General features: G+C 31.9%; 1 protein-coding gene across 1 annotated transcript in view; it reads left to right on the top strand.

Moving 5' to 3' along the window:
- The window catches only part of GBE1 (1,4-alpha-glucan branching enzyme 1), a 264,715-nt gene that overhangs the window by 103,527 nt on the left and 141,280 nt on the right, over positions 1-19,908 (top strand). Inside the window, exon 4 of the mRNA XM_069475045.1 lies at positions 19,377-19,502. Within this exon, the coding sequence (XP_069331146.1) occupies positions 19,377-19,502 (126 nt within the window). The remainder of the gene's footprint in view (positions 1-19,376; positions 19,503-19,908) is intronic.

Raw genomic sequence — 19,908 nt, 5'->3', positions numbered from 1 at the left:
TCAGTGAAGACAATTCCCATAGTCTTTTCCGTGACCTCTAACAAGTCCCAGGAACAAATTCGATTCTCTCTGCATATAACTCCTGAAGCCTTTCAACTATATATTGACTTACCGCTTGGTACAATTTTGTGTTTTACGTAATTGTTCAAACATACTACATTGAAATTTGCTTAAAAATAAAAAAGCATTACTGTTAGTTATTTTAATTTACCATAATTTATGACAGGTAATACACAGATAAAACATGTTTCCTAGGCTAATAGGTAATTAGAATGGATTCTAAGACAGAGATGCCTTTGCAAAAGGATCCATACTTTTAATATGTTTCAGCTTTATTAAAGAGTCAATAACATGTATAAATTGTATACTAGCAAGCAAAGAGTTGCTTTTCTTAGACTAGATGCTTTATATTGTTTACAGATCATCCTTGTTTACAAAGAGAGGACTTCTATTAGAATTTCTTGAGAATAATTATTTAAATTAGACTAAACTTTGAAAATAGCAATTGTTTGAAAATAAGGCTATAGTTAGACTTATTAGGCAATTCTGTTTTGCTAGCCTCATTAGTTTAAAAAATTTTTTTTTTTTCTGGCAGAGTAAATGATGAAATCAATATAGTTTAACTTGTTAGCTCTGGGTTTCAACAATGCATTTGTTCTGTGGGCTTGGCGGGGGATGGGAGAAGATAAACCCTATACGTAAGCACAACATATATTTATGCACGTACCCTTATGTATCATATATAGTTTGTACGTTGCTTAAGTTTAATAGAAAAAAATCTAAACATTTTTAAATATAATAATCTTTCAGTTATATGTATGAATCAAAACTAAGTGAGGTGTATCTGAGATTCAAGCTTACAATTGACATTTAGTATGAAGAAACAAGCTCGTTTTTATACTCGTAAACCAGCCTAGCCTTCCAACTTATTACTCTCAAAGGATCTGCTCTCTTCTTGCTCTCCAAACTGTAAACTTGTAGTTCTTTTACCTTTTATCTTTTTTTTACTGTCACATTCAATCAGTCAAGAAATTTAGCTGATTCTACCTCTGTAGGATTTCTTGAATATTGTTCTTTTCATTTTTAGCTCAAGCCTTTATTGCCTTTTGTTTGAATTACTCCAGTGGCTTCCTCTTTTCACTGAAGAAGACCCTGGTGATAGATGCCTGTTTTGAACATTGTGCTCCTTGTCAGAAGGCTGTCTGTACCACTGTCACAGAGGGAGAGGTCTCTGTACTTTTAAACACCTTCTGACCATTTTGATGTGTGACTATGTTAGGAACCACTGGCTTTATAGAAATAGCGCTGAGCAAGAGGTCAGGTGTTTTGGGTTATTGTTTGATCATTACTAATTAGCTATTTGATTTTTACATATTGGTTCCTCAGTTTATTTATATATTACATGTCCTGCCTAATGATTTGTGAAGATACTTTTAAAAGGTGAAAGTGATCTAACGATTTGTCATTATTTTTATCTTATATGTTGCTCAAAAATTTAATGGTTGGCTCTTTCTTAGCTGTTACTTAATGCTAAACTCTTCAGTGTGACATTTCCATTTTTTTTCATTATTTATTATTGTTTTTTAAACTTTGTTTTGCTCAACTTGCCAGTTTGTTAGTGAAGGTTCTTTTCCCTATAATCCTCTAGAACTGGGTTTTGTTTTTCTCATTTTATTCACGTATTTCTACTTCTGAATATCTATTTTATTTTATCACTTCATAGAATGGCCCATTTTGGCTTTACTGCCTTTCCAAATCCATTTCCTTCTTCAAAGTGGCTTAAAAGTCCCTTCCTTATTGAAATACTACTGTATTATGATTAAACATGTATTTCCTATAGCCTCAGAACTTGCATTCCTGTTTTTATAATTCTCTTATCCAGTTCTCCCCTCACTTCTGTCTCTCCATGTGTATACACACACACACACAAATACACATGTATGTATACACATATATGTAAATATACATATATACAATATCATTTTCTCTTCATAAAGAGCATCCTAGAGTTTGCAGATAAGAAGGAATGTTAGAGATCATCTTTGACTGATATTCTTATTTTAGAGCTAAGAAACCTGAATTTAAGGAAAGCTATAACTTGCCCAAAGTAATGCATCTCTTCATAATAGTAAGGTAGAGCCTGCAAAATACCAGCTCATGTTCATCACAAAATATATTATCAGTACTTGCTTAATGTATGAATGAAAAAAATACTATCAATAGAGATGTTTTTATTTGCAGTATATTTCAAGACTATCCATATTCCATGGATACTGTTCTCCTTTTATGAGATTTAATTGCTAGAGCATTTTGGTTTGGGCTTTAAAAAATATTATTTTGAGTGTTTAGTATATTAAAGGTATTATTTTAAGCATTTTATTTGTTTAACAGTTTGTTCTGTGTTAATCCTTGCTTAGCAATCTTAAGAGGTATAGATAATATAATTATTGCCAGTTTTAACTGAAGATACTGTATTTTGACTAGATTAAGTATCCTGTTCAATGATATAAGTGGCTGAAACAATAACCAAACAGGTGTTTACCTTCTACTCTGTCCTCTGTCTGCCATGTACTGACTTCAAGTTGAAGCTGGGAAAACTGTGGTAATCACATACCTCAAACCCTATTGTAAATGTGCAGAAACTTGATGACTTTTGCCCACATGCTGATTGACAGAGACAAACCATTTATTTTTAACTGTAATTATATAGAAAGTGAATAAAACAGTTGTTAAATAATATCCTGAGTGAATAGGTGCCCTGTTTTCAATTGTTTTTGCTTCCTTGCATTTTATATTTAAATGTACCTGTGAGAATGTTCAACTTACAATTTCACATTCTTTTTAGAATGTACATCCAGAGGGAGTTGCCATTGCTTTTGTCAAATTTAATTAATATCTGGGATTTGATGGTAATATTTCTTCTTTCTTTATTAGTGTGTCTTCTTTTGGTCATAATGCTTTCTAGCTCAAATATTTCCTTTGCCTTGAGCTCATTAATTCATTGGTCATATTCTTATTTTTCTTCTAAAAGATGCTGCATATTTTTTAAGGTTTGAGTTAATTCATGAAGTAAATTTTGTGAAAATTATTTTCAGTAGGAAGCATAGCATTTAATTTTCAAAATTTTAATTATCATTGCAAGAAATGGGTAGCATTCTGTCTCTGAACAATATTAAATTTTCATTTTCAAATAATAACCAGAACCCATATAATTTGATAACTGTAACATCTGTGGTTTCAGAATCTAAGGTTTTTTCAAAGTCTAAACACTATAAGTTTTCTATCATATTTTTATTCTACAATTGAGAGCTCCGTAAAAGAGTTGGAGCAGCTTCTATTTTATTATTGTAGATCATGATATTTTTCATAGATTTAACTGTGCTCTTTAGGCAATTAAAATCATAAGGCTAAAATAAACACATAATTTAGAGTTTTTCCTTAAAATTATGTTCTCAATAAATTATGTGTTTGAATAGATCATTTACGTATCAAAGTAATACCTTTGTGGCAGTGGAGTTATATCTCCCTCTTTTGGAAAGTCAACGCATGGCATTTTGATGGAGATTAAATTGTTCTTTTCAAATTTTCAGCTTACATAATTTCCTGAGCATGCAGATGTAAAAAGAATATTTTTGTCTGGAATAGTTTTTCTTTGGAAGTCAATAACATTAATAAAAAAGTTAAACATTTACATACAAACACACATATATATTTCTTTAGGCATGTAGAGAATTGCAGACCATTTGATATGTGTTTCAACCCAGGAAAAGTTTTTGATACTTGAAAGGCCTTTATTTTAATTTAAAGAAAGTAAGTTTTACTGTTTTATAATTATTAAAATTGATTCATAATGTCTGTTTAAAAAAACAGAAGTTAAAACAATTAAGAAATACAGAATGAAAAAAAAAATAAATACAGAATGAAAACAGAAAGATAGCCCTTTTCATAATCATTAATGGCCTGGCCCCCCACTTGATTATTCACTATTGATAGTTTTTGTGGATATTCTTCCTGATCTGTTTCTAGGCATTTATAAACTGTCCTTGCCCTTGCCTATATGCTTCTTTATTTAGATGCTTTTTATTATCATAAAAATGTGATTATCCTATGCCTATCAGTCTCTAATTTGCTCCACCCCTCCATCCAGTATATCATGCAAATCTCAAAAAGGTACATTATTATTTTACTTTCTTGAATCAACTCCATACCCATATTAACAGAGTGATGCCTATGAGGTAAAACTAATATTTACTCTGGCTCAGCATTCTACTTTGGCATGAATGACTATTATGAAAAGAAATAAAGTTTATTAAGATACTATATATCACTCAAGTCTGTTTTTTTAATAGATAAAGTAATTTTATAAAAATTTTATGCTTTTTCCGAGGTAAAATCAGTGCTTCACCTTCTCTACCAATGCTTAGAAAAACATTTTCTTTTTCTACCCTCCTTGCTGCCTGCATGTGGACCATAGAAGTCCTCTGGATTTATCCTACAAATTGTTCAACAATGTTGAGTGTTTTTCTGGAATGGTCTTTGTTTTTATTGTGCACGCCTTTGTAACTTTGCCTACAGAATATAAAGGAGAAGTGCTTCAGATTTAAATATTTTAAATTAGTCATTAGCATATCCCAAGATGACTACTTACGCGTAATATAAAAAGAAAATGTTTGTTAGAGTCAACAGTAGGTTATTTCACTTTAACAAATCTCACACCTAACATCAATCTCGTAATTTTTGTTTGTTTAATTTTCATAAATTACTTTCAGAACTTAATTATTTAATCAGTGTTCCTATGAGATTGAAAACACTACTTCGGTCTACAGAAACTAAATGGATGTAGTACGATAATAATATATGTGAATATATGTGTGTATATAAATATGTATTACTATTATGAAACAAGGCCCTGAACTTCTCTCAGAATCGGCTTTACTTCATATACAAATTAGAATCTAATGAAATAGTATAAATTGAGGAATATACAGGTAATGGCTTTTGTTTGTTGCCTTTGTAAGTAACAATGTCATTGACATTTGCATATTTATATTAAACTGAATTTACTCTGTCATCATGCTAAATATGGTTAGTTTGTGATGGCCAATTAATTCTATGTCATTGACTTAAGAAGTCATGTTTACAGTCATGTTAAGAGGTCTGGAGTGATAATAATAATAAAATAATAATTTGTGATATTTTGCATTGGTAAATACAAGGAGTGATTTTTACAAATCTCTGTTTATCTGAATACTTTCACCATTCTTTCAAATGAACCTGTATTCCAGACATAAAAATAACGCTCCAATTTACCAGTAATTCTTGAAACTTTATTTCTGGTAAACAGGCAATTTTAATGTGGATGGTTTTAATAATTATTTGGTTGAAGACTGAAGTAATTGTAAACTGATCTGTAAGTATGGTCTTTTAAAGCAACGACTATGAGCCATTTCATGAATATATTGTTTTTCAGCTGAGTATCAATTGTTTCCATTTGTTCCTGAGACATGAGCACACTTTAAATTAATAATTATATATAAAATAATTTTAACATCCGAAGAAATTCTGTCGGTGTTTTTCTTTTCAAAGTGTTTTAGGTGTTTTAAGTCCACCTGTTTCCATGTTCAGGCATACCTTTACTGTTTGTCTTCATAGTGCTGACACTTTTTTGACACATTCAAGTTTTCTATTTTTACCCATCTAATTTTGAAAGCTGATTTATTCTCTTACATATTTTTTTTTTTTTTTTGAGACAGAGTCCCACTGTCTCCTGACTAGAGTGCAGTAGCATCATCATAGCTCACTGTACCCTGAAACTCCTGGGTTCAAGCAATCCTCCTGCCTCAGCCTCCTGAGTAGCTGGGACTACAGGCATGTGCCGTCGTGCCTGGCTAATTTTTTCTATTTTTTTGGTAGACATGGGATCTTGCTCTTGCTTAGGCTGGTCTTGAACCTCCTGACCTCAAGTGATCCTCCCGCCTCAGCCTCCCAGAGTGCTAGGATTACAGGCATGATTCTGTTACAATTCTTTAGGGCTCTAATTCAGGTTCCTACCTCCAGTTTTTCCTCATATGAGCCTGTTTATTCTACCTCTTCTCTCAAGTTTACTTTGACTTCATACTTTTTCATATTCCAGATTTGGTGTGTTCTAAAATGATGTCCTTGATCAGGTCAAAGTATCTTCCTCTTTTTATGAAAAGAGTACTGATTTGAATCTCAGTTTAGATACAGATTCCCTTCTCCCCTGATCCTCTCTCTGTGCCCTGAGTATTCCTGTTTTGCCAACTTCTGTTTTTTTCTTGCATGATAATTATATAAACTCTGCTTGTAAGATATGAATTTTAAAATGTAAATGATGAAATGAAATACATGGAGATAAGAATTTTTCCCATGTAAAGTCCCTTTTTATGATTACTTCTCATGAAAAAGCTGATTCTGAATGTGTACATAATTATGTATAGGGAGGTACAAGTAGAAATTATGAGTGTTGTAAACAAATCATAGCATTTCAGTTGTTATTTTTTAGTTCTCCACTCTTTGTGGCTATGTTGATAATGGCATTTTATTAGATTAAGCATCACTCAAGGTTCTTAGGCAAAAATGATTGATCTCATATACTTGCATCTTCCTTCTGGATCTTATATGAGTGCATCGACTATGTAGAAACCTAGTTGCCAGGGAGTGAGAAAAATTTGCTTTTAAACTTTCCATGCTCTCTAATACAAGGAAGGAATACTAGAAGGCAGTCTGACTGACTGAAGAGCCAATATCTGCTACAACCTTGAAATAAAAATTATAAATTAAAATTTTAAGAAGATAGTATTGAAAAGAGAACCATCCAGTTGTAATAATGGCATTATTACATTGATAATTTTTTTTCAAAATGCTTTGCAAAATTATAAATGTTTTGTAAAATGATTTATGGTACATAGTATGGAAATTATGAAATTTTCTAAAATTGATGGGTTAGAACTACAGGGTAATAGCAGAAACTTGAATACATTCACTATACCCTTTTATGATGGCATTCCCAAGTATAAAGGAAAATTTTGGAAAGTAGATGATGTGAGTTTAAGGACATTTATATACATGCACAGGACCACAAATGAATAAATTTCTGAGTTGGCATGGATGCCTTCCATGATATCAGTGAGATTAATTTAAGTTTACAAAATGATTTTACTTTTTATTATTTGAGAATAATAAATTGGTAGGGATATTAGACTATGAAGAATTAAAAAGAGTTGTAAATTATTGTTAAAATATAAGAAATAAATTAAAAATGCAAAGTAGAGATTGAGGCAAATTTTATTGTAAAATACTTTTTATCTTTTGTGAACGTATTTATTATTATCAAGGTTTTAAAAAATATATTCCCAGTAACTCTCGTGTTAGTTTTCTTTCCTCCTTGATGATTTATTGATTTTTTGAATAAAAATCTATAATTTTATTATTGAAACACTGGTACCTATAGCTACTTTGTCTTTTGCTTTCTCAGGTCTAGCTTTTATCTCCTATGGCACTAAACTGCAGAGCACAGAATCTGAATCCAGGGCAACAGGTAGGGTGGTAGCAGTGGTTAGAAACAGGGCGCAGGCCGGGCATTGTGGCTCACGCCTGTAATCCTAGCACTCTGGGAGGCCGAGGAGGGTGGATCACTCGAGGTCAGGAGTTCGAGACCAGTCTGAGCAAGAGCGAGACCCCGTCTCTACTAAAAATAGAAAGAAATTATCTGGCCAACTAAAAATATATACAGAAAAATATTAGCCAGGCATGGTGGCGCATGCCTGTAGTCCCAGCTACTCAGGAGGCTGAGACAGGAGGATCGCTTGAGCCCAGGAGTTTGAGGTTGCTGTGAGCTAGGGTGACGCCACGGCTCTCACTCTAGCCGGGGCAACAGAGCGAGACTCTGTCTCCAAAAAAAAAAGAAAGAAAAAAAAAGAAACAGGGCGCAGTCATCTTTATTTTAAGACGTCCCTGACGTGGTTCTCATTGCACATCCAGGTTTGAAAACTGCTGCTAAAGACACATGCAAAAGTCTAATATTTTCTTACTGAATTCAGGGGGAAAATATTTATATTCCAAAGATGTCAGTAGGTAGAAATCAATCTCAACAAATGTTAATTTTCTCTGTTAAGACCACAAGTGAATACATTTTAAAAAAATAACTATAAAGAATTATTTTTTTTTCTCCTTTTTGTTTTGGTGCTTATGGAAGTAAGTCACAGTTATCTGGAAAATTAGACTGTCTACAAAGATCTGTTCTTTGGTTGCTCCCTTAACATGAACGTTGATTCTAGAAATACTTTAAATGTATTAGCAGACTTTCTTTTTCTTATATCCATGTACTGTGAAACGTCTTGCACTTATTTTATAATCTTTTATTCTTTCATCCTTCAATGTGGGCATAATAGATTTTAAATATGATTAGAAAGTCTGGAGAATTGAACACTTTCATTTTTCTTTAGAAATGCATCGTTTTTTAAAATAAAAGTGTCTCATGCTTTTTTCCTTTTAAATTATATAGGAATCTAATTTCTTTCAAAACAGCTTTTGTAACTGTTTAGGTGGGTATTATTTTTGGTTATGTTTAATAAAAGTATTTGCACTTTAGCCAAGTATGCCTGCAAATTATAATGAATAAATTTACGCCTACAGGAAATAACCTTTTTCTCATGATAAAGTACATACTATACAATCTTTTTTATGATTTAAACATTTACATTTAAGCTGAGTTCTTTTATTGAGTACCACAGTTAAGCATATGTTAAATGTCAAAATTAATGTTTAACTCCCTTTAATTTAAAGTTTTTTTTTCAACTCTTCAATCTGTTCATCTTTACCCATCCTAATATCCAATAGCATTAATTTTCCCCGTGTGACCTATGCTCAAGTTGAAAAAAATGTCTCATGGACATATGATTTTTTTTAACTGTCAACTATAGGTCACTGCATCTCATCATAGGAATACTCCCCTTGGTTATTCCCCAACCTCTGTTTTATTGACTACATTATATTCATCAGTTTATTGCTGTTCACTAGTTTTCCCTATTTCTCCAGAGGGCTTGGCACACTTAGAGATCAAAGCTCAAGATTGCTGCTCTGTGCCTTTGCTTTCTATCTACATAAGATGGGGGCATCTATGTTTAATGATTCAAATAGACCTAGGAAGGTTTAAAGTAAGTAGCTCTATTGTGAAGACTCCTATTATTTACTACTATTTCTTCCATCATCACTGTTTCTACCACTGGTGCCTAAATCTGTTATCCAAAGGGTCACTCCAATTCTTGACCATCTTTTATAAAAATCAATTGACAGGAAATTATCCAAATGCCTATCTAGTGTTACAGCTCACAGGCAGTAATTATTTCCTATTATATGGCCTATTTTATCACTTTCTTATTTCTTGATGGGTGTACTTATTTCTGTCATTTTTTATACATACCTATTTCCAGTTCTCTTTCCCCTAATACTATCTATACCTGGCAAAATACAGGTCTTTTGGAGAAGAAAAAAAAAAAAAAAGAATGATAATGTTGCAATGTATGAGACCTTAATTTGTAAAGAATATTTAAATATTCAGGAAGAATTCTTTTCATTGTTAACTGTTTATTTAATAGTCATTAGCTATATTATTAGAGGTATTAGTGTCAATGTACATTAAATGTATAATTGTATATTTTCTCAAAAGATCTTATAATTTTAGAATTATGTATTCTGTATATATATGTCTTTGGAATTTCTCTAGATTTCTCCTAGGGGTGATTTCTTTTTTCCCCATATACTTTATATTTTACTTCATTGCAGTAGCACTTAGAATGATTGCTTAGAAATCATATTCTTTTCTTCAAATGATTCAATTTATCACCAGGTAGACTTTTGTAATTATACTTAATAAAATATTTGAAAACGAGTTTCAATTCATCTTATGATAGTGCTTCGCCTATCCTATCACTTTTGAAAATACTTCTTAGATTTTTTTTTATTGGCTTTATACCAGATTATAACTCTGTTTACTTAATAGAATTCTAGCCTTCACTGCACATGGATGAGTCTCTTTGAAGCACACTTTTTCAGTAATGAAAACTCACTGATTTTTTCCCCTTTTCATAGCTTTTTTCTTTTATTACTATATTGATCTTTCAATATCTTGGATGTTTAAATCCTATATTTTTTTATCATGTGTAATTCATTTGTTTTCTAGTCTAAGACACCTAATCAATCTTTACCCGATTACAACGTCTCAGCATTGTTCCTGTTCTTTTCACTTAGGAGTAGTTATTCTCACTTGCTCAGGGATATCATTTTCAATGCCTGCTTCCTAAATCTCATGTAATCCCTTTGGATTTTGTCTTTTTGTAGTGACCTCATTTTATAAGATTTTTGTTCAGGTAATGTACTTGAAATGAAGCAAACACTTTATCAATTCTACTTAGTTATTTCTTTATTTCTTTAAAGATTTGCCTTAGTAGAAAAGCAGAGACAGAAAAAAAAAAAAAACAGCTGTAATACTAAACTAGCCTAGAATACTGGGGAACTAGAGTGTAAACTGTGGGGTACAATACTACTTTTTATAGGTACAGAAGCCTCTGTTTCTCTAAATCATCTAAATAAGGACCTGCTTTTAAAAGAAGCCGGCTCTACTGATCTTATTTTATTTACTTTTGACAATGTTCTGCAGTTTCTTCTCTCCCATGTGTAAGTATTACCAAAATGTTTATATCTCTGTAATTTTATAATTGATGTTAAGTCAGGGCAAAGTAGCTATGAGTATTATACCTGAAAAATAGTTTTTTATTGTCCTGTACAGTGGTATCCTTCATGCCAAAGTTTGGTAAAATTTGATCTGATATTCATTCATATCACATTATAGATAATAGGTTTAGTTTAGTTATTCTTCATAGCTATTAATAATATGCTCAGTCATTGAAGGAAGTTCTTTTTATTAATAGCTTTATTTTTTGTTAGAGAAAACACTTATTCCTACTCAAGCCATTGCTATGGATTCAACCTTGGAAAGGTTTCTTGTTTCTTAGTAAAGAAAAAGAACTGAATTGTGATGGCATGTTTAAAAAATAAGAAATCCTGTGCAAAGGTAAAGTAATGGGAGGTAATGAAAAGTCAATAGGTTATTGCTTTCGAAGTTCAACTGATTTTCATCTTTTCTTAGCTAAGATGCTAGCAAGGATATCTTCATTTCTTTTGCATAATATCCAGCATTGCATAACATAAGAGCTCAAGGGAAGCCTTAATCTAATCATTTAATCTCTTTTCCACCTTTCTCAATCCCTGAACGTTACAGATGTAAAGGGCATCACAAGGATGATTTACGTGCACATGGCTTGCATGAGATTGTTTGATTAATTGAAAATTATGAAATAAATCATGAAGCAAAGAAGGAGATCTCTAAAATATATAAACTTTAGTATGCACAGAAAATTAAAAGAATTTCAAGATAACAGTTATTTTTTGTTATGTTTGTTTGCTACCCATAGCAGGTACAGTGAGAAACTATGGGATTATCAGTTATGGCTGAAATACAACCCTAATTTATGTTATTTTACCAATCAACTAGATGCAGTTTTATAAAAAAAATTATCTGGGAAATGGTCATTTATATATCAAGTCCTATCATTATTAGAAAACTACCTTGATATTTTATTGATATCTTTGTTTTCTTTCCTCATTGACAGATATGTAAACTCAAAGTTCACAATGGAATGAATACCTTTTAATACCAGAGAGTGTTTCTGATTTTCATCTTCCTAATTAGAAATTTTAGAATGCAAAAAATTTCTTCAATAAGCATTCTCTTTTGTCCATTGATGATCTATTTATTTAAATAGTCACATCTGTTTAAGGAAGTAAATATGTCAGGTATTGGGTAGGAAATATAACCTCTTAACTTTACCATATGGGAAATTTAGAGCATTTACATCATGTAAGGAATGGTTGTTTTTGCTTAATATTTGAAAATAATTATGTGGAGAGAAGGATAGCTATAAAAATTGTATATTACAAATTTACTTTTTTGAAGGTTCTTCTACCAATTCTGTCACTCAGCAATGTTTATTTTGAAGAAGACTGCTTTTCTTGGAAATTTTCAAGGAGACTTGTCTTGCTTAGTGAAGATCACTAAAATGCATTGGTAACATGTTTGTCTACTTTTTGGTAATAGGAAATGCATATAAGATTAATTATATTATTTAGACTAAGTAAGATAACTTTATCTTTTAACTTTCTCTGGCACTGACAAGTTTAACTAGATACATTCCATTTTATTCTTAGGAAAGTGATTGCCTCCAATTTTTCCTTTATGGCCGTATTAGTTTTCTACAAGGTTTCTTGTTTCTTATTTAAAAAAAAATGCTTTCTTTAAAAGCATTTTATTTTTCATAGGCTTCTATGGCTGCTGCATAAATTTTGTGGCTATAAATAACAGAAATTTGTTCTCTCACAGTTGTGAAGTCCAGAAGTTAAAATCAGTATCACTGGACATAAATCAAGGTGTTATTAGAACCACACTCCTTCAGGAGGTTCTAGAGGAGAATCTATTCCTTGACACTTCCAGCTTCTGGTAGCTGTAGGCATTCTTTGACTAGTGTCCCCATCACTCCAATCTCTCTCTTCTTGGTCACATTCTCTTCTCCTCTTCTATGTGTACAGTCTCCCTCTGTGATTCCCCTTCTGGATAATCCAGATACTCTCTCCATCTCCAGAGTATTATTTTATGCATGAAGATATGCAGAAACCTCCTTCTTGTCATATAAGGTATCATTCATAGATTCTAGGGAGTAGGATGTGGATTTCTTTTGGGAGGTCATTTTCAGCCTGGCACAATGACAAAGAGATTCTTTCTTATATAATTTTACTGAATTTTAATTTGGTCCAGCAGGAATAACAAGTAAAACTCCAAATAAAATTTATATAAATAGGGCCCTTTGAAAAAAAAGAAGTGTAAGTAGTAAAATTTTAGTTGAATTAAAATGAGATTTAGGAGCTTCATTTTAAATTACATTAAGCTATTTTAAAAGTTAGATATTATAAATTCTATCTATATATTTTAGAGTAATGTTTATACTATATTATTTGAGAATAATAAAAACATTATTTCTTCAGGATTCAGGTTATTGGTAGAATCATCATACTCTCCTCTGGAATATTATTTATTTTCCTACTTAGTCATGAACTTTTGATTACTTTTTCTAATTTATCTTCTTTATTTTCATTTCATCCACTATTAAAAATTATTTAAGAATAAATTACAATATATATGTGTATATAGTCTCTCTGTCTGTCTCATATGTGTGAGACTATTTTTCAGACACATTGGAAACACATATACATACGCATGCACACAAAATACTGATAATCAGCATTCTGTGCTGGCATGGCTGTACCTATTATAAAAATATTTTTAAACTTTTTGGTAAATAGCCAAAGATCAGGGCTTGCATAGTACTATCCCTACCATGCTCATGTTTCTTCCAGAACTTCCAGACCTGAGCATAACCGAGCTATTAATAACAGTTGATAAATTAGGGGCCTGGACTCTGTGGCCATTGTCTCATCTGATTGGTGGACACATAATGTGCATGTTGTTAAAATACATTGTATTTATATGTACATGTATGAAAACATCATGTACATCTGGAGTATATGTAATTCTTGTCAGTTTTACGTCAATAAAGCTAAATTTATTTAGAAAGTCAAAAAAGATAACTTTTTTTAAATTTTTTATTTTTAATTATTATGGGTACATAATAGTTATATATCTTTATAGGGTACTTGTGATGTTTTGTTACAGACATACAATGTGAATTGATGAAATCAGAGTAATAGGGGTATTCATCACCTTAGACATTTATCATTTCTTTGTGTTAGGTACATTGCAATTCCACTTTTTTAGTTGCTTTAAAGTATACCCTGATGTACTGCTGATTATAGTCACTTTTTTGTGCTATCACATATTGTTCATTCTAACTATTTTTGCACCCATTAACCATCTCCACTTTTTCTTCCCCTCCTTGCTACCCTTTGTGACCTCAGGTAACCATTATTCTACTCTCTGTTTCTATGAGATCAGTTGTTTTAATGATTAGCTCCCACATATGAGTGAGAACATGGCAAGATTTGTCTTTCTGTACTTGGCTTATTTCATTTAACATAATGTTTTCCAGATCTATCTATGTTGTTGCAAATGGCAGGATTTCATTATTTTTTGTAGCTATGTAATAGTCCATTGTGCATTAGTACCATAATTTCTTTATCCATTTATCTGCTGATGGACACTTAGTTGATTCCAAATCTTGGCTGCTGTGAATAGTGCTGCAATAAACATGGGAAGGCAGTTATCTCTTTGATATTCTGAATTCCCCCCTGTTGAATATATATATACCCAGCAGTAGGATTGCTGAGTCATATGATAGTTGTATTTTTAGTTTTTTGAAGGAACCTTCATACTCTTCTCCACAGTAGTTACACTAATTTACATTCCCACCCACAGTTTATGAGGGTTTCCCTTTCTCCACATCCTCACCAGCATTCCTTATTGTCTGTCTTTTTGATAAAAGCCGTTTTAACTGGGGTGAGATGATATCTCATTGTAGTTTTGATTTGCATCTCCCTTATGATTAATGATAAGCATTTTTCATATACTTGGCCGTTTGTGTATCTTCTTTTGAGAAATGTCTATTCAGATCCCTTGCCCACTTTTTAATCATATTATTTGATTTTTTCTTGAGTTGTTGAAGCTCCTTATATATTCTAGTTGTTAATCTCTTGTCAGATGGGTAGGTTACAAATATTTTTTCTCATTCTGTGGGTTGTCTCTTCACTTTGTTGATTGTTTCCTTTGCTGTGCAGAAGCTTTTTAGCTTGATGTGATCCCATTTGTCCAATTTTACTTTGGTTGCCTGTTCTTTGGGGGTATTACTCAAGAAGTCTTTGCCCAGACCAATGTCCTCAAGCATTTCCCCAATGTTTTATTTTAGTGCTTTCCAGGTATCAGGTCTTAGATTTAAGTGTTTAATTGATTTTGATTTGATTTTTATTTGTAGCTGGAGGTATGGATCTAGTTTTATTCTTTTGCATATGGATATCCAGTTTTCCAAGCACCATTTATTGAAGAGATTGTCCTTTGCCTGCTCTGTTCTTGACACCAAGAACATTGATTTATAAATTAAAAATGACTTTGATTATTCACTTTGACCTATACCCTATCAAATAGTTATCTTGATCAATATCTTTTTTTCACTGTGCTTTAAGGAATTCTTTTTTTGAAATAAAATGTTTTCCTCATAACATGAAGAGACTTTGGTAGTATAATTTGGGCAATTTGGATTATATTTTTGAATATCTGTGCCTTTTCTGTTATCCTGCCACATATTTAATCATGAAACCTGGAGTTGCATTCATTATCATCTCCCAAAGTAAGCTAACACTTACTTCTAACCAGCTGAACATATCCAATGTTTTTATGTAAAATTGTTGGCCACCTGAAGAGCATCTTATCTCAGTAATTTTACAGTGCATGGAAAAATACTCTTCTTCAAGAAGCATTTCAAAAGATATTCCTAGCATGAATGAACACACACACCACACGTGCTTTGTCATCATCATTTACTATTTCTTATATTGCATCTTTGAGTTCTAAATGACATATTCTAAATAAAATTTGACTCTAAACAGTTCCCTAAGTCAAGTTTGACTTTTACATAGAGATTTCTTTTATTCAGTTCCTTATTCAATCTAATAATTATCTCGATGGTAAGCTCCCATAAGTCATAGAGGCTCATTAAAAGGGATGTGTTAAAACAATTAAAAATTAAAACTATTATAAAATTTTATAATCTTGCAAAATATCTATTTGACCTATAAAATTCATAATTGTTTCATTTTCATTATTGTATGCCTTTCAAGTGATTCAATATTTTTTTGAGGTTTTGTGTTTTTAACATTGTGTCCTGTGTACCTAAGGTACACAGGGTATACAACTTGAGTAACATAGCTCTATGGATGTGTGTGTGAGTATATGATTCATATATTTGTAATCCTTATTGAAACACTTATGTTCAAAATCTAGAAGCTATAAAAGTGAAATGCAGTGATAATATAGAAATGTAACTACAAAGCAATGATTACTAACCATATTCCCACCCATAGCTAATCATATCAATATTTTTCTTTTTTTCTCTTTTTAAATACTTTAGGTTATGCGATTTTGTGCATTTACATTAGATACAATATATTCTTATTTATAAGTTCATAGAATTTTTTTGCAGCCTTCCATATAGTTCAATAATATAATTTTTAACAGCTGTACATTATTCAGTCATTCAGTTTTTGCTAATAGAAGTAACGCTAACATTAGTGGACAAGAATATATTTCTTTGGTCAGATCACTGATTATTCCCACGGAGCAAACAGCTATAATTAGTATTGATGAATCATTGGAATTATTTTTTTAAAATTTTTGGTGCATATTGCAAAATTGCTATTTAGAGATTTTATACTATTAGTATTTTATACTCACACTAGCAGTGTATGAGACTTTCCATTTGATATTATCAGGTGAACTTTTTTACCCATCAGCTACTAGACTTACTGTTGAAAGATGAATCAAGCTATCTATTTCTTCTCAATTTGCTACATAGCATGCTGATATTTTGAGCTTGTGAATTAAATAATATAAAGTCTTGTCTCATCTAAAATGTTTCCATGTGGAATCTGAACTCATAGCAAAAATACAAAATGTATCCTCCCTTCTCCCACCCCCCAAATTTTATAAGCCGAGTTTAGTCCATAGAAGTTATATTCTTTACTCATTGGAATGTCTCTCAGGTTAGATTTATTTAGATTTATTATAATATTCTTATTTGGTTAACAGTATCACAACAATTGAGGAACAGAAAATCAAAAGCAAGGTCAAGTGGCTACCACAGACAAGTGTGTAAGTTAGGAAAAGCCTAAATTACTGTAGCAAAGGTACTTGCAAAATTCAGGGGCTTAAAGAATAGAGGAATTTGTTATGTAACAATCACAGTTAAGTGTTCCAGATTTGGTGGAAAGCTTTTTTCTACATATCATTTTGCTATAACTCTAACACTAAGAAAGAAGGAGGAAATGGGAAAATTAGAAGTCTCCGTTCCAGCAAGCACCGCTAGTACAAATGGCTATTAGGGAAGGAAGAAACATAACTTTTAGAAACAAAAAGATTAAAGTCATTCAGTGAATGAGCAAATACTTCTTTGTCAGGTCTGTGATTTGATTTTACCCTACTTAGAAGCTTAGACGCTAACCTGCTTCACAGATTCTAGTAGAAAACACAGGACTCCTAAGTCAGAGACAAATGATTTTATTACTCACAGCACAGTAAGCAGTATGAACATCATATTTGCATTGGTTCCCCTTGTCTTCTAAGCCTATACGGGTGCCACTGTATGGCCCAGATAGCTGGTATTCACACAGTGGGTTTGTATTATACCAGGAGAATATTGAACATAGAGCATCAATTCTTTTGTAGCAAGTAGTAAGTCAGTCAGCTCTGTGTCTTCGAGGGAGACATTATTTCATCCCTCAGGGTTGCTGGCTACAAAAACAACCCTGAGAAATGACCCTCATTAACAATGGTCAGGGCCTTGCATTCTTGGCATACTCAGGAAAAGATATAGAAGCATCAGAGACCCATGGAGGAACTGTTCCTTGCAAAATGCATCACTCAGTAGCTTCTGAAGATACATGTGTATACAGCAAGATAAATGAATTAATGTTCCAAAGCTATGGGAATTAAATTCAGCATGAATTAGATTCTTCATGTTCTTTACTTAAAGTTTCAAACACTCTCTCTGCTAACACACACTTTTAAAAATAATTATTAGTTTATGATCCACCTTTGGAGGGGTTATAGGGCCATTTGCAAAACAGAGAAAGGTTAGATGGATGAATTAGTGAATTAGGCAGAGCACTATTCATTGAAAACAAATTTATAGTATTTTGTTTCCTTATAACCTGTTCTGGGTTGATGAGTGAGCAAAGGGTTTTGTTTCAAACATATCACTTTTGGGATACAATATCTTGAAATGGGTTAGTCCTATTGATTTATGTCTTTGTGATAATTATTGAATAATAGGAATAGTTGGCTATGATCAGCTTCAATAAGTAGGAGAAATAATGAAGAAGAAGAAAGAACTGTATTCATGTAAAGTAGGCATCCCTTTCACCACTCACCTGCCCCCTTCATTGTAAACCACAATTTATTCTTTTTTGACATCTGAAGGAAATACTGTGGAATCCTGTTTAGAACAATTGAGTATTGGCAGTTCTGTGTGTCTGCCACTCAGTGATTTTGGGACTTTTGGCAGCTCAATCTCACTTAATATTTGGGTCATAAAGATTTTCTGGAATCAAGTGAGGTATGAATGTGAAAGTCCTTTCTAAACTATAAAGCATTATACAAATATTTAATTACCAAGAATTATGAGTACTTAAGCTTTTCTCTATTAAAGGAGATTGAAGAATATGTTCTCTCTCAATGCTGAGAGCATAATGTAGCTCCTAATCTGAATATTTTTGATTATATTTTACCTGCTTTTAGAAAGTTCAATTAAAAAGAAAACTTAGTAAAAAAGTTACAATTTTGATCACTTGGAGGGTCTGTTTATATGGCTGAATAAATTCAAAATCGTTTATTCAGTACTAACTCTAAAATGTTGGATTCAGTAAAATCGTATTTGCATTTTTATTGTTATTTTCTATTATTGGAAACAATAGTGGTACTCTCGGCACATATGGAAATAGGTGGTTAAAGGGGATGGTGTTTGGTTTTATATGGTAAAGAACACTTGAATTAGGATATAAAAGAAGAGAAGGGTGGAAATTTATATGTGTGTATGCATGCAGAAGTGTTAACCAAACCCGTTATTCTCCTTTAGCTTCCTGAAAATGTTATCATTAATTGCTATGAAAAGGAAAAGAAAGAGATGATATAACTCACTTATCTTTTTTTTAATAGAGTAGGATTATTTCCTTCTGTTTATTGATTTAATGACAGCAGCTTCCAAATAATAATTCTTCTCTTTTTAGTATCTACTGTATCTTTAATTAACCACTCTAGTGGCTGGTTTGCAATGATGGAACTTGCCAGAGAATCATAAAATATCCAAGCTTGAAATGACTTTAAGGATCATACAGTAATAGCAGATGAGGAAAGCAATATCCTTAGAATTGAAATTGTGTTCTTGAGGGTCACCCATCTATGTGGTGGTCTAGAATCTTAAGCTTATTCCTCTTTTTCTACTTGTAGTCATACTCAAACTATTTTGTATTGTCTTAGAGTTTTGAAAGTACTTTAAAGCAATAACATCTCATTCTCTTTTTAGGTAGTTATTACTAGCAAAAGTGGAGAGATCTTGTATCGTATTTCACCGTGGGCGAAGTATGTGGCTCGTGAAGGCGATAATGTGAATTATGATTGGATACACTGGGATCCAGAATACTCATATAAAGTGAGAACAACAAATCTTTAAATAAATGCCTGCTCCAATATTTCTAAGAAAATTAATTTTTACTTTTATAACTTTTATAGTAATGTTCAACACCTCTCTTCACCTCTGATTTAGTATTTTGCATCATCGTGTTCCTCTTAATGCTATACATACATCAGAATCCATTTTGTGTAGCCAATAAAAGACAGAAGGGAGTTTTTGTTTTATCCTGTGCTTCTGAGGTTAAGGGAAAAAAAGAATACTAAGTCACTGCTTAATTCCTGATCTGTAAGGGATACTATTTTTTTTTTTTTAACTAAAATTTCTGATTTACTAAAGAATCATCAGTGATGCAATGTTTCTCAATGTCATGGGTTAGAAGTAGGATCAATGTCCTTAGGAACAAGAAATAGGGAAGACTATCTCA

This window comes from Eulemur rufifrons, chromosome 7 (genome assembly GCF_041146395.1).
Source record: "Eulemur rufifrons isolate Redbay chromosome 7, OSU_ERuf_1, whole genome shotgun sequence".
Lineage (NCBI taxonomy): Eukaryota > Metazoa > Chordata > Mammalia > Primates > Lemuridae > Eulemur > Eulemur rufifrons.
This window is presented reverse-complemented; position numbering and strand designations above follow the sequence as displayed.